This window comes from Anoplopoma fimbria, unplaced genomic scaffold (genome assembly GCF_027596085.1).
Source record: "Anoplopoma fimbria isolate UVic2021 breed Golden Eagle Sablefish unplaced genomic scaffold, Afim_UVic_2022 Un_contig_13477_pilon_pilon, whole genome shotgun sequence".
Lineage (NCBI taxonomy): Eukaryota > Metazoa > Chordata > Actinopteri > Perciformes > Anoplopomatidae > Anoplopoma > Anoplopoma fimbria.
In genome coordinates this window covers 1-14567 of record NW_026554354.1, presented here as the reverse complement: position 1 = coordinate 14567, position 14567 = coordinate 1, and the positions used below count along the sequence as shown (strand labels likewise).

The 14567-nt window shown below is 39.9% G+C and overlaps 1 protein-coding gene across 1 annotated transcript in view; it reads right to left on the bottom strand.

Moving 5' to 3' along the window:
- Nucleotides 1-10060, bottom strand: part of LOC129117101 (receptor-type tyrosine-protein phosphatase gamma-like) — a gene marked incomplete at its 5' end in the record, with an annotated part of 30958 nt that extends 20898 nt beyond the window's left edge. The window contains 3 exon segments of the mRNA XM_054627646.1: nucleotides 687-783; nucleotides 4216-4307; nucleotides 9969-10060. Of these exon segments, the coding sequence (XP_054483621.1) occupies nucleotides 687-783; nucleotides 4216-4307; nucleotides 9969-10060 (281 nt within the window).
- Nucleotides 10061-14567: the final 4507 nt, after the last annotated feature.

The following is a 14567-nucleotide window of genomic DNA, read 5'->3' as shown; positions in this document are numbered from 1 at the left end:
TATGTCAGATACATTGAATGTGTTGTATCTCTGTTATGCTGTTCATTCTCTACACATGACATCTATTGCATTCTGTCCATCCTGGGAGAAGGATCCCTCCTCTGTCGCTCTCCCATAGGTTTCTTCCTTTTTTCTCCCTGTTAAAGGTTTTTTTTAGGAGAGTTTTTCCTGTGCCGATGTGAGGGTTCCGGGACAGAGGACATCGCATGTGTACAGATTGTAAGGCAAATTTGTAATTTGTGATTCTGGGCTATACAAAATAAACTGAATTGAATTGAATTAAAGTGGTTAAAAATGGTTATATGTTTAATTCTGTTTAACAAACGGTATAACATTATGAGACATAATAAAGCATGGGAATGGCATCACACTTACATCATTATGTTCTAGGCCCTCATAACTTTTAACATTTCAATTAGAGATTTATGACTGGAAAACTTCACACACTGAGCTGCATCTCAGATGACTAGTTCCCAGCTTTCAGATGATGTTCACCACTATGTGGCTTCTTATGTTAACCTGCTATTGTCCCCTGAAAACCTCCTGTCCCCCCTTAAAAGACAAAAAATAGGTCTTTTGTAGGGAGGGTGGGGGAGATAGATGTTTATGTCATCTTACAAGTTTCTTCTATATAAATGACTCAGGACAGAGTACACACTATGATGTTCTATGAAGAGTGTACTCACAAGCCACTATGTTGATGTATCTGTTCTTGTGCTTGTTGTCAGGGTGGTTGGAGTGCTCTGACGTGATCTTCATATCGGCAGTGCACCGTTGAACCTCCTGGGGAAGGACACACCAACACAAACAAACACCCCTATGTCATTCTGATACGTCTATACACTTTGGTGAATCACACGATGTATTTAAAGTTACTGGTTGCATTTCCAGAAAAATTCACTTTGGATTTCCCCAGAGGATAAATCCTGATGTTTATGGTCCACATTTATCTGAGGCCAGACTGCAATTACATTTACTGAACATATTCATGCCCTGCAGAGGATTCACCCATTTTTTATGACCACATGACCTTACCTCTAGAGACACATTTGTATTGTGTGTTGTAGTGAACAATGCAGCCTCTAGGGGCTGCTACCTGTGCTTTGTTGTCTCCAAGTCAATTGCTCAAAATAGTTTTTTACATGGTATGCACGCAGCATGTGACACATCATTTAGAGAGATGGAAAACGTAGATATGAAATGTACAGTACAGTCGGTATTGTAAAGAAAACAAGGGTTCATTTGCAAAAGCAGATATATCTTTTTCTCATTTATTTATTTTCCTTTAAAAAAAATTGCACTCCAGGGAACATCATTCAAACTTTTGTCGGTCAAATTGTTTTGATAAGATATCTCATTTATTTTTGAAATTCTAATAAATCATGTTGTTTTCATTGTGCACTTTGAATTTCAATCAAACTGGTGTTAGTCTTTCTGTTTATGTAGATGACCTCTAATTGGTTATACATTTTGTTATACATCTTGCCTTGCATTCCGCTAAATGTACGTGACACTTCTCAATATTTCACCATACATTGTTTTTTTGTTGTGGATGCATGCTGCATTTTTTGAGTGTCTCACGTCCATCACATGATGCAGCCATATCTGTGTACATCTCTTGTACAAAAGCTGCTCTCCTTGTACTACCTGTTCAGGCTGATTTCAACCTCCTCAACCCCTTATTCTCTCTCTCTGCCTGTCATTCCCTCTTTTTGACTTTAGGAAGTGTTCCCCTCTCCATAAATTGTGCTTTAATAAGCTCCAGCCCTTGCTTGGCACAGTCGTACCATGCCCTCAGGTCAAGAAAATAAATAACATGTCGGGAGTAACAGCTATAGTGAAATGACTAGTGCTTGAGTTATGGGCCAATTTAAACAGAAAATCAATTAGGGTATTCACTCTGGAGATCTTTTCTTGTTTACTCCCTATATGTTTTTCCATAATTATTCTCCAAGTTTATACTGCCTTATGGTTGTTGCTTACAGTCCTAAAAATGACAGAGAGCAATTCTGGGCCGAGCAGCCTGTGAATATATGTCAGTGTTTAATGTTGAGTTCCTGCCAAGCAAACAGCTGTTGGCTGCTAGCTCAGCATGGCCAACAGGGAGGGCAGGCGCTGGATTTGGCTCTGACCCCTCGGCCTCATTTCCTCTTGAGCTTTACAGGGCGGCCGCTTGTTTTAGCGCTATTAAACATTGATTCATCACACTAATTGGGAAGGGGATTTATTTTGGGGCGCGGCGAGCTTCGTGTTAAGCATGTGTGAGCAGATCAGGTTGCAGGTATGATAGAAGGAGACAGGGTTCGACTGGAGATGATGTCACAGAGACAGATGACGGCGAGCAGATGGTACACGTGCAGGCACATATACACACATATGTCCACAAACAAACTGATAATTGCATGCACTCACACAAACAAATGGTTGATGGTTGATGCCATGCTGCATATACTGTCATGTAAATTCCGACTGCCACAGTGATGCCACGGTGTTTGTCGTGTGTAGTCTGACCTAGCTTTATGATGCTGCTCCCAAACAGGTTGGAATGCACCTTTCACACTGCTTGAATTTGGTATGAAAGAGTGAACGTGATGCAGTGCTCAACACTGACTTTTAAAAGTGGTTACCAGGCAACCAGGCATCATCTTTTGGTTGCCAAAACAGACAACATGGTTGCCACTTTAAGTCACCTTACATTAAGATACTATGCACTTATGACTCAGCTTAATAATAGTAGTAGCAGAAATATAAAAATATCCCTAATGCAGCAAATATGCAAATGTATGTATTTTGTGAAGCACGTTTTGCTGTCCCCATTTTTGGCATGTTCAAAAGAGGTTGTCACTGTTGACCTATAGTAAAAATTTTGGACTGCATTCTGAGGAGTCCTCTGAATGTGATTCTGAAAAAAAAAACTGCTGTGTATAAGCCAACAGAATGGTACAGACGGTGTAACATGCTGTGTAGAAAGACCAGATAATTTTTTCAGGTTAATCCATTTCCATCTTCATATATGATAACTATTGGATGGGCACTTTTAAATCAAGCATGTTTGTAGTATTTCTTCTGATTTCGGGAGCATTTACTGATTTGATTTTTTTTGGGTGGGTGACTACAATGCCATTTCAATGTTGTTGAGAGTAAATAGTGATGATTGATGCCCTCGGTCAAAGGAGGAGAAACTGGAACAGCAGGGATGGCGAGAAAGTAGGAGGAGGATGATTTCATTAGAGAAGGGGCTCCCTCCTAGAACATTTTCCTGTGTCCATCAAGACTAAACCGGATCTATGGGGGGAGGGGGAGGGGACACATTGGCAGTGTAACTATTAAGTTACTCATTCGGGGGGGTCACGCTCAGTTCCCCCACTTTTCTATTTCTGGGGAGAGCATGGATCAGGAATGCAGAGAAAATGGAGGAAAAGGAGGAAACAAAGCGGCAAGGGAGGAGAAAAAAAGAAAAGGGATGATATTTTCACAGAGCACAATTGGAGAGCACGCTTTGGCTGGTGTGGTGAAGCATGCAGGGGTTATACCTAAACTAAAATTTCCCATCAGTAAAACTTCCTCTTGATTTCTCTGCAATAACCATAATCATTCAGAAGGCAGCCTTTTTTGTCCTCCTCATCTCTTGTTTCATAATGAATTTGGTGTGGTAGTAAGTTTAGACAGTAGACAGCCCAATGTTATTCCCCTTCAAGACTACATACATAGGGTAACACTTATGATAATATCTTTAGTGACCCCAACATCTGAGTGTTTTGACTACATACTTTTAAAAATGTTAATATTGTATTGATTCATGTCAGGTTTTATTGATTTTTGTTGTTGTGTACATGCAGTGTTCAAATAGTCTTAATCATGTTTTTAATTTAATTTTACATGCATATAAAACCATCTAGTTTAAAGGGACTATGTAGCTCACAACAAGAGGAGGGAGCAAAAACTTTAAAAGCACTTTCAACAGAGACGGTGCATGTTCTTGGAATGACGCACAGAATTTGGGCTCATGACTGAAGGTTGCAGCTTCTGATAGTTTTAGGAGATATTGGCTACTTCTGATCTGACCCAGATAACTGTGCCAGGATCTGTGGTGGTAACCTGTTTGTGTACATTCTTTCATAGGTTAATCATAGCCTGACACTCAGGATCTGATAGCATGTGTGTTCACGTGAAGGTGTGTTTTCAAAATGTACCGGTATAGCTTTTACTGCCTACCTCAAAATCTTCAGAGAATCCATGTTGGTTATTTGAGTAGAGGTCCGAGATGTGTTTGATGAACTGCTTGACTGGAATGGCCTCCATGTCATCTGAAGAGAAGAGAAAAGACCAGGGTTAAACTGGCTCCACAGTAGCAGCGAATTGCCCAGGAGCAAGGCACAGCCCCCCCACCTATCTGCCGACAAATTTCAAACTGCGTCTCAGAAACAGCAGCTAAGGTAAAGTACACACGTATTACGTGCCTTGTGAGTGAGGCTGTGCCAGCTCGTTGCCATTGTTTTGTCAGATCAATACATCCCTTACAGAACTGTCTTGAGCTACAGAAGTAAGACAATAGGTGACCTTGGAAAGCCAGACTACTACTACAATTCACAGGCTCAGTTTGCACAACAAGACTCTGAAAGCTCAGAACTGACTCACCATCACAAGCACGGCATAACAATCTGATATGATGTGAGTCACATCTTCAAACATAAAAACCTTGTAAACACAATATTTAAAACTGTTAAGATAAGATAAGATAATCCTTCATTAGTCCCGCAGTGGGGAAATTTGCAGGATTACAGCAGCAGAGAGGATAGTGCAAACAAGAGACATAGTAAAAAAAAAAAAAAAAAAAAAAGCAAAGAATCCACAACAACTTAAAATATCATATATAAAGACAGAATAATTACTGTATAATTATTGTCTTGAAGTAACAGATATGCAACTGCTTGGCCCATTTCTCACCTCAAATTGATTGAAAAACTGAAATTGGTGGTTTGGGAGACATTTGATATTTCCAGAACACATGCCATGTTCTTCCAGTTTGATAATCAAATGCAAAGACCAGTGACAGCTTAGTTAAAGGTTCATTTAGCAGCTGCTTTTGACACATTTTCTCGGCGAATAAAGTTCCCCAGTTGCCATGCAATTATACTGTAGATGTTCAAATGTCCATTGTTTATCAGTTCAAAGTTCATTAGTGACCATTGAAACAGCAGTTGAGAAAACAATTTCAACATGTTGGCTGTTTGTCTATCCTTTTTTTGTTTTTTAAACCAATATGAGCAAAAAGTAAGACAACACATTTTCACTTCCAACTCGTCAAATACTGATGCTTGGTCTGTTGCCAAAAGCATATAAGTGTGACCCTCTTGGTACCAATTTTGTGTCAGTTATGGAAGTGGCCCGGATGGTGTGTCAGTTTCCCCTTGTTACATGCATAGTGTCTTTTTAAAATAAACTTAGAAGGTAGGTTTACTTAGTTTTTAGGTTTACATGCGCAACAAAAGAGCTAGCTTAGGTTTAAGCAACAACAGTGTTAGCTTAGGTTCAAGCAACAAAAGTGCTAGCTTAAGTTTAAGCAACAAAAGTACTAGCTTAGGTTTAGGCAACACAACTAATTGCTAAAGGTTAGACAACAAAAGTACTTAGTTAGGTTTGGAAACAAAAGTACTTGATAAGATTTAGGCAACAAAAGGCCTTGGTAAGGATTAGGCAATAAAAGTACTGGGTTAGATTTAGGCAACAAAAGTACTCGATTAATCTTAAGAAAAGATTGGGGTTTGGGTTACATTAAGTATGTTTGTTACATAAATGTGGTGTGAGCTAATTATGCAAGCACGTAACAAAACTACAGTAAAATAAGTCAACGTCGACTTGGTTTCAGTCCAAGTCCTGTGTTCACTCTACTTGTCATTATTTTTTTATACAGTCTACTTGAAATTATGTATGCCTGCATCAAATGCCTTACTAAACCCCACAAAGATAAAATTGTGTCCTTGTGTTGTGATGGTAAATGCTGATGCCTATATGTTGAGGATAAGCAGGTCAAGGCCAAATTAGCCTTGATTTGTATTTAGTGTTTTCTTTAGTATTAACCCTAGATATTGTATTGAAATATATTGACAGACATTAATAAATCAAATGCTAGCCAAATGCTAACATGTACTTGTAGTATATTTAAAGTATATGTGGAACTAAGTGGTGCTTTGAGTAAATCCATTCCCTACAATGATCTCTGCCAAGGATGATGCAAGTTTGGTAAAATTCTAACTCCACTGCTATACCATAGAGGAGCAAGCAATTAAAAACATACAAGAGGGCTTGCATAATAATTGTGTAGTTGTGATGTTGTGTTGCTCGTGGGAACTTTTAGTGGGACTGCACAGGAATGGAGTGCATGTTTCATCAGCTGGCGAATATTTGCATACAAACAGCTGCAAAGTTGTAGTCGTTTTTCAGACACAGACAGCATAAGAAGCTGAACCCGACCCTGATGATTGGACCCGTTCAGTGAAAAGGGTGAAAAATCAGCGAAAACTCTCTCACGGCGCCCTTCGGTTTAGTCATCATCAAATATTAACAAGAGCATACACTCACTCACTCTCACTTTGTGTCTTTCGAGATGCTCATTTAGGTATGCAAATATGTCAAAATGATCTGTGTGTCAGTAAACACAGCAGGCTGCTGAGTGTTCTGGGTTTGGAAGAGGCAATTAGCTACATAGAGAACTGATATACATTTTCATTGCTTTGAAATAATATACACACAGTAGAGTACAATCATTTACAACATGTACTGTAAAATATCTGTTCTGTTGCTCCAGAATACAACATTACTGCAGTAAAACACAAGTTTGGTGTAACGCAATTTTATCCCGAATAAGAATCAGCACTTAACCTACTGCCCTCCACAAAGTATACTAGACTCTATGTTTTTTGAGAATAATAAAACGTCACACACAACTTAACTTTATGTATCACTTTGGATACAATACCCGTCAGTTAGAGGTGTGAAGATGTGTGGTATGGTACAATATTTCAAATCACTTAAACTCAACAATATAGATTAACAATACACATCATTCAACATAAAATGGATTGATATCGAGTAAATTACTCTTTGTGAGCGGTGCTGATTGAAATAAAAGGGAAGTAATGAAGTAATCTTCATTGCTTGAAGGTTGTTTTAGTCTTTTGGTGACAATGCAAAACTAAAACACACTGATTTCCAATCAGGAGGAACAGGAAAAAAATAAAGACATTTATTCATAGTTTGTTTTCAGTCTTCAGTAAGTCACACTTTCTAAAACAGAATTACCGCCTCGGCTTTAAGTGTTTGTCAACCAGTCAAGTAGCAGGTTAACTACATGTCTGTCCGAAATGTCATCATTGTTTTTTTTGTGAGGTCACAGTGACATTTGACCCACAAATTCAGTTCATTCTTGAGTCCAGGTTGATGTTTGAGCCAAACTTGAAATAATTACATCCAGGCGTTTTCTTGAGATATTGCGTTCACTAGAATGGACCGGGTGGACCGCCCAAAACCATTACCCATTCTTAATTTTCAGAATTTAAAAGGACCAACCTGGACTTACTCATTGAGGACACTCATCAGACTTAAAACAGCTCCCTCTGGAGAAGGAATACATTTATTTTTAGTTTCCTTACTTTTTTCACATATGCAGTAGCACTAACCAACCCAAAGTGACTGAATCATGTTTGTGTAATTCACTTCACCTCAATTATCAATTAACCATATGATTGTTTTAAAAATATTGTAATAAGTGTGACTTTTCAAAGATATCATTACTAAAGAAGCAGCATTTGATTATACATCTGTAATGTTTGTGTGTATGTGTGTGTGTGTGTGTGTGTGTGTGTGTGTGTGTGTGTGTGTGTGTGTGTGTGTGTGTTTGTCTTTTTAAGGTTTCTGAAGTAAGTGGCTGCTGCCGGCAGGTTTTAAATTCAGCACAAGGTCTTAGAGCGGATTATGGGATGTGCGAGGCTCTAGGTCTGAGCTTATTGAGACAATTAACACAACAAGCATATGGTCGTACACCATCCTGTCAGCTGCAGTGGACTCTGATGTCCACACAGTGTTTCCTGATATTCAGCCTCCACACGTCTGTGAAGCTACATCACGCTTCCAGTGGTTATCAAAAGAACAAATATATCAAACCGCAGTGATATGGTATCAATGGTGACTCCAAAACAGGAGCTTAGAAAGTCTGTGTTTCTGCTGGGGGACAGGACAACAGCTCAATGGCAGACCCCCTTTTAGTCTGTCCTGGACTCTGCCATGCTGGGCATACTGGCTCTGGTTTAAATGGAGACCTTTGGACTCAGCCGAGGCCCATTGTAGAGAGGCCCCACAAGCTTTTAATTGATTTGACGGGTTTGGATCCAAATCCTGGACCTGAGGGCTAGAGCTGGAGCAGCTTTCATGCCGTAGAGGATTTTTATATATATTTATATGTGTGTGTGTGTGCTTGTGTGTGTTGTTTGGAATTTGTGAACTGGGCACAGCCTCTCTCTCTCACCGCTTAAACCTTTTTTACTGACACAGCACAGGTTTGTGATGTGGCTACAGATCGTATTTTTTGACTGAAGGCACCATTAGTTTAAAGTCTGAGCTAGTAATCCCAAACATTGTATTGCTAACACTGTTTTCCAAGGTGTTTACCAAACTTCTGCATGCACCCATTTAGATTGATTTTTGGTAATTTGCCTGACATTCAGAATAAAACAAAAATCATAATAAAGAAATCCCTAGCTGTTTCACAGAGATATGAACTTGTCAGATAAGCTTGTTCAACTTCAAACAATGATGGTTATATGCTCAATGTTGCTTTTAAAAGGTATGGTTCGTTACTCAAGGAAAGATCTTCTAGCTGTATTGACAAAAGGCCAACAGGACAAGTTTTATTGCTGAACATATGTTCGGCTCTCAGAGATGGACACCAGCTGCTACAGTAATGGTGACTACAGGGAATCAGGAGTTTCATAGAATGGATCTAAATGTGAAAAGACTGAGCAATTTAGTACTGAATTGTGGAAAAAGTCCGTCAAACTGTCTTCGCCATTTTTGTTCAGGATTTTCTACGCACGGCTGAAATCATGGCTCCCCCAACCCTGTATAAAGAACTAGAGCACATAGCATCAGTTGTCCTGCTGCTCTCTCGCCAGTAACAACACTCAGTTACCACAGCTTTTGGCGTAGTGGCCATCTGGAATACTGGGACGTATCCCAGGGAACAGGCTCATCGATGGCAGCCAAAATGTAGTTTTTACCTGCCTTCCGGCATTTCTGTGTCTTTATCAGCCCTCTCTTTGTGTCATTAGGGCTGCTCATTGCTGCGTGCATGTTGCGACCAATCACAACCAAGTAAGGTTAACTTGTGCTGACGTCATAGGCTCCTCTGTAGCCCACTCTGTCGCTACTGTTGCGGCTGCTAAACGGTGGATACATCGTTTTGAGCATCAAGACCCCATCAAAATGACTTATTTCACAACCAGAATTTGCTCAAATGGGTCCAATAACATTTGGAAAGGAAAAAAAAAAATTCCCCATCCAAGTTATTATAGGGATATTATAGTTAAGTTGAAATAATTTGATGACAAAACACCCAAGGGTTTCAGAGCAGAGAATCCTGCTTGACAAAATGATGTGACAAAATCATATTTATTTCAGCTTTTTTTGCAATGATAGTGTTATTTAAGCTGACCTTGTTTTGTGTTGCAGGAATTATTTTATAATTTTCTTATTGTGTTGATGGGTTTTTAGATTTTAGGTTTGTTTTTAGTTAAGTTTTTATGTTTTGTATGTTTAATTGTCTCCTATTGTTTCCTAACATCTTTCGACCTTGTTGGAAATACGTTTTTTTACCCTGTTATCCTATTTTTTGTTTCTTTGCCTGTTCAGCCATAAATAGAATTAAATCAAATCAGATCCTAAATGTAAGAAGTGCTGTGGTAGTTTGTTACCTGGAATGGGGATGACAGGGATCGTCTCATTGGGTACCACCCTGGGTGAGTTGCTGTCTTCCACATAGAAGTGGGCTGTCTGGAAACAGCGCCTGACAGAAAGAGAGAGAGGTCACATGTTAATGATGCCTTAGGAGGAATAGCAGGTTCAGCCTGGGCCTAGGCCAGACAGTAGCACAATTTCTTTATCCGCTGTTTATACAGTTAATCTCTCAGAGTGTGTGTGGAGAGAGAAAAGATAAGACAAGATAATATAAGATATGATTTATTGTCCCTAGAGATATTTCAATCAGGAGAGACCATTCAAATGAGAAAAAGATAATTGAAGATAAACAATGACAACAAGGAAATCATGAGTGAGCATGCGTGAGGAGAGAATGGCAGATGTATGAGAAATAAACTACGAGACTAAGCATACAAGAGTATTGTCTTCCTGACTGAACTCATGCTAGAGCTTCATTTGTCTTCGCCTCTAAATCACACATTACACTTGCCAGCATCACAATCCACACGCACACATAGAAAACATATATCATACATACACTGATTGGATAAATACACATGTCGCCAATAGTTACGAAAAATAAAACAAGGTGCGATCAAAACATATAATAAATAATCAAGTCACAATATATTAGTCCCTGTAATTTAAATCATATAATACTACTTGGTGCTATTTCATATTTTGATGCGGGATGGGATGCATGATTTTTTTTGGAGCAATTAAGTCTGCAGATTGGCATTCTGAACCATCTGCCTGAAGGCAACACCTGGAATACTGGGTTCAGAATATGTCATGAGTCAAAAGACAGAATACATATTTGATTAGGGCAGTGCTTTTCCCCTCAATGGATTTGTAGTTGGCAGAAATGGACTTTGAAACTTTTACACACACACACACACACACACACACACACACACACACACACACACACACACACACACACACACACACACACACACACACACACACACACACACACACACACACACACACACACACACACCTCTCGGTGTGTCTAAAGTCACACACAGTATATGTAGGAGCAGCTTACAGGGAAGCTTTAAGACACACCAGAAGGTCTCCTGTTGTGTTTTTAGTCTGTGACGGTGACTTTGGAAATTCACATATGTGATGTTTGACATCAGCTTTGAAATGGAGATCTGCATGAGGCATTTAGAGACAAGTTGGAGTTTAAATACAGCAGGAAGAAGGAGGAGAGGTATGACATGTGTTCTCTCTCAGGAAACACTCAAGAAGTGAAAGCCAAAACTGAGACAGAGAGCCTGACTAGTGGACTAGCTGCGTTTACATCCAGCTGTCAGGCTGCTTTCAGAAAATTTAAAGTCACAAAAAAACAATTCTACAGATAAAATATGTTTGTATTAACAAAATAAATAACCAGTCAGATTTTATATCATTACGTTTACATGATCCAAACCAAACAAGCTATCTTTAGAGACCAACCTGGACTGAGAGGAGGTTTGAGAATCTAACTATCAGTGTGTCTTCAAATGTTACCGGTGTCTTCTGAATGCTATTTTGAAAGCCTTCCAGTAGCAGTCACCAGCCGACCAGATGCTACACCGAACACTCGTAGTAACCGAAATACAGATAAATAGAGCCTTAAAGACTGGGTAAGGGAATGTTCTAGCATATACAGTACCACAGTGTACCTGTATAAGTTATGCAAGGAGCAGCTAGGACAGTACTCTATGTATCAGAGAGCAGCTGCACACTGTCCAACACAGCCGCAAAAACATATCTTGTATGAATAACTGCCTGAGGGAAAGAGAAGTGCGCTCTCAGTCTGACACTTTGTTGAAGGCTGAGATTGCCTGCTTGTATGTTTGAGTGGCAAAGGCTCAGAATGGCATCCATTGGAATAATATATTGTCTACCCTTTCTGGATGGTTGCTCCATGCTCTCAAATGTTGTCTTTGGAAGATTAATATAAGATGAATGATGTTCAATTGGTAGAGAAATAGATGCTTTTCTCTTGGCTGTGGAAGAAAAGGTGATAAACAAAGTTGTTTGTTGACCCTCACCTGACATGCGCCCTCTTGTGGCCAGGTGAGTATTGGCTGTTTCCTTTTAGAAACACAGGCAGAGTAAGCATGATGTTGGATGTAATACTCAGCAGGAACGCGTCCTTGATGTTTAGGTTAACAAATTGTCTGACTTGTACATGGGAGACTGGCTGCTATTGTCATCTTTTCTCTTAACAACAGTCATTGTCAGTTTCTTTCACCATGACCACAGTACTCCTCTAACCTTGACCAAGTACTTTTGGTGGCCTAATCTTAAACAAACCTTGTTGGTCGTCTTTAAGATGTGAGGACTTGTTAGATGAGGGCTAATAACCAGATTTTCACATACACATATGACCGTAGAGCAAGCGGAAAGATACAGAACAAATTAGAATTACCACCTGCGGTTGAATGCCTCCACCATCCATTCATGTTACGGTTTATATCCACGTCTGTCCAAAATGTCATTACTGCATCATCTTATTCTCTTAGACATTTGTGTGAAACTGTCATAACTAGCGAATAGATTCTTGAGTTATGGCCAAGGACGTGCTTAGTGGGTCAAAGTGATTTTTTACCTCCAAAACTCTAATCAGTTCATCCTTCGGTCCAGCTGGACGTTTGTGCCAAATTTGAAAAATCCTCCAGGCGTTCCATTCATGAGAATGGACAGCCGGAGGGACAACTTGTAATCATAATGCCTCTGGCCGCAGCTAAAGGCTTAAACATACAGAATCAAAATAGTAGAAAATGCTGTGGACTTCATATTATTAGTGAAAAAAAGAAATAATATCAATATTTAGCAACAATACAGAAACTTTCCGATGCTCTTTTAAATAGGATTAGTCATCCTGTGCATTCTTGTCACTGGTTCATGAAAGCATAGAATAATCTTTTGTACAAACATATGAAATAGAAACACACCGACTGATCTACACTCCATTCTTATTCAGGTGTTAAAATAAAGGACTGTCACATGCCTTGTTTTAGACAACAACTAAATGAAACTAAACACTGACAATGTGTGCTACCATCCATCCTTTGCAGTGTCCTTATCAACTACAACAACTTGCAGTGACAACAACAACGCCCACCAGAGAGCAGAAAGTGTTCATCCTGGTGAACAAGCAGAGGATGGAGGCTGCCGCATGCTGTTGCTGACATGAACTGAGAGCGAGTGCACAGGGGACGGAGAGACAGGAGGAGGGAGACAGAGGGAGGGACAGAGGGAGGGAGGACGGCTTTCCTCACAAGGCACGGAGGGGTTGTTCCCTCTGTGTGACACCAACACACACACACACACACACACACACACACACACACACACACACACACACACACACACACACACACACACACACACACACACACACACACACACACACACACACACTTCCTGGTGTGAGACAGCTGGTGTCATGATGCATTCAAGTCACGTGGGACAAAGTTGACAGGACCATGCCAGATCAAACGAGAGAAGTCACAGTGGGCGACCAGAATCAAAAGCAACTAGCAATTACTTAGTGGTACAGATTATCTATGATACAGTTGAATCACTCTGTCCTCAAAAAGAAAAAACATTGCTGACCACTGCATCGTGTCAAAAAGTAACGTTATGCCAAATAAGGTTCAAGATTAAGAGGATTTTCTAAAGACAAGAACGAGATTTTGAGTTGCATCCACAAAAAAATATTTCACATCGTTTTACAATATGTATACAAATAAATCAGAAATGACGTTGTTGATTTCAGTCTAACGGTGTGAAAACGTGAATACTCAAACTGTAGTGAAAAAATATAAACCCACTATACTGTTTATCAAGTGAGGGCCAATGTGCTACCCAAAAGCTTTTAAAGTAAAGTCTGCACGATCAAGTGAGATCAACATGTGTCTGTTACGAAACTCATATTTACCACTCTCCCACACGACCTGAATGTAGCGCAGCAGCAGTTGGTGCGCCGGCTATTACCTAAACTGTTGCTGCGCTGCATTCAGGTCGTGTGGGAGAGTGGTAAACATGAAGGGCCAATAGGACTGCAGCAGGGGTGGAGACTGCGAAGAGCACAGGGTTGTGACCTGAGCTTTGCTCCACAATAGGATTATGTACACCAACACACCCCAGCACCTGGTGACCTGTGTGTGTGTGTGTGTGTGTGTGTGTGTGTGTGTGTGTGTGTGTGTGTGTGTGTGTGTGTGTGTGTGTGTGTGTGTGTGTGTTGTGTGTGTGTGAAAAGAGTTACCCACCATTACTCAACCCTTGAGCACTAACTCAAGTTTCTAAAAAATAGTGTTCGTTGTACACGCTTTGAAGTATAATTCTCTGTCCAACTCAAAGATGGTCAGATACTTGGCCTCAAAGACTTCACAGTTTCCTTGTTTCTTTCAGGTTAATCTGGTTCTTTGTCATTTGAATCATTTTGCACATTGGTTCAACATTGTCACAGATGCCTGTGCACACACACGATTAAATGCACCAACGCAAGTGAGACTATATTTAAAAACATATTTTGGGATGCATGTTTTGCTGTGTACTGTCACTATTTTTTATATGTTAAGAAGCGGCTGCTG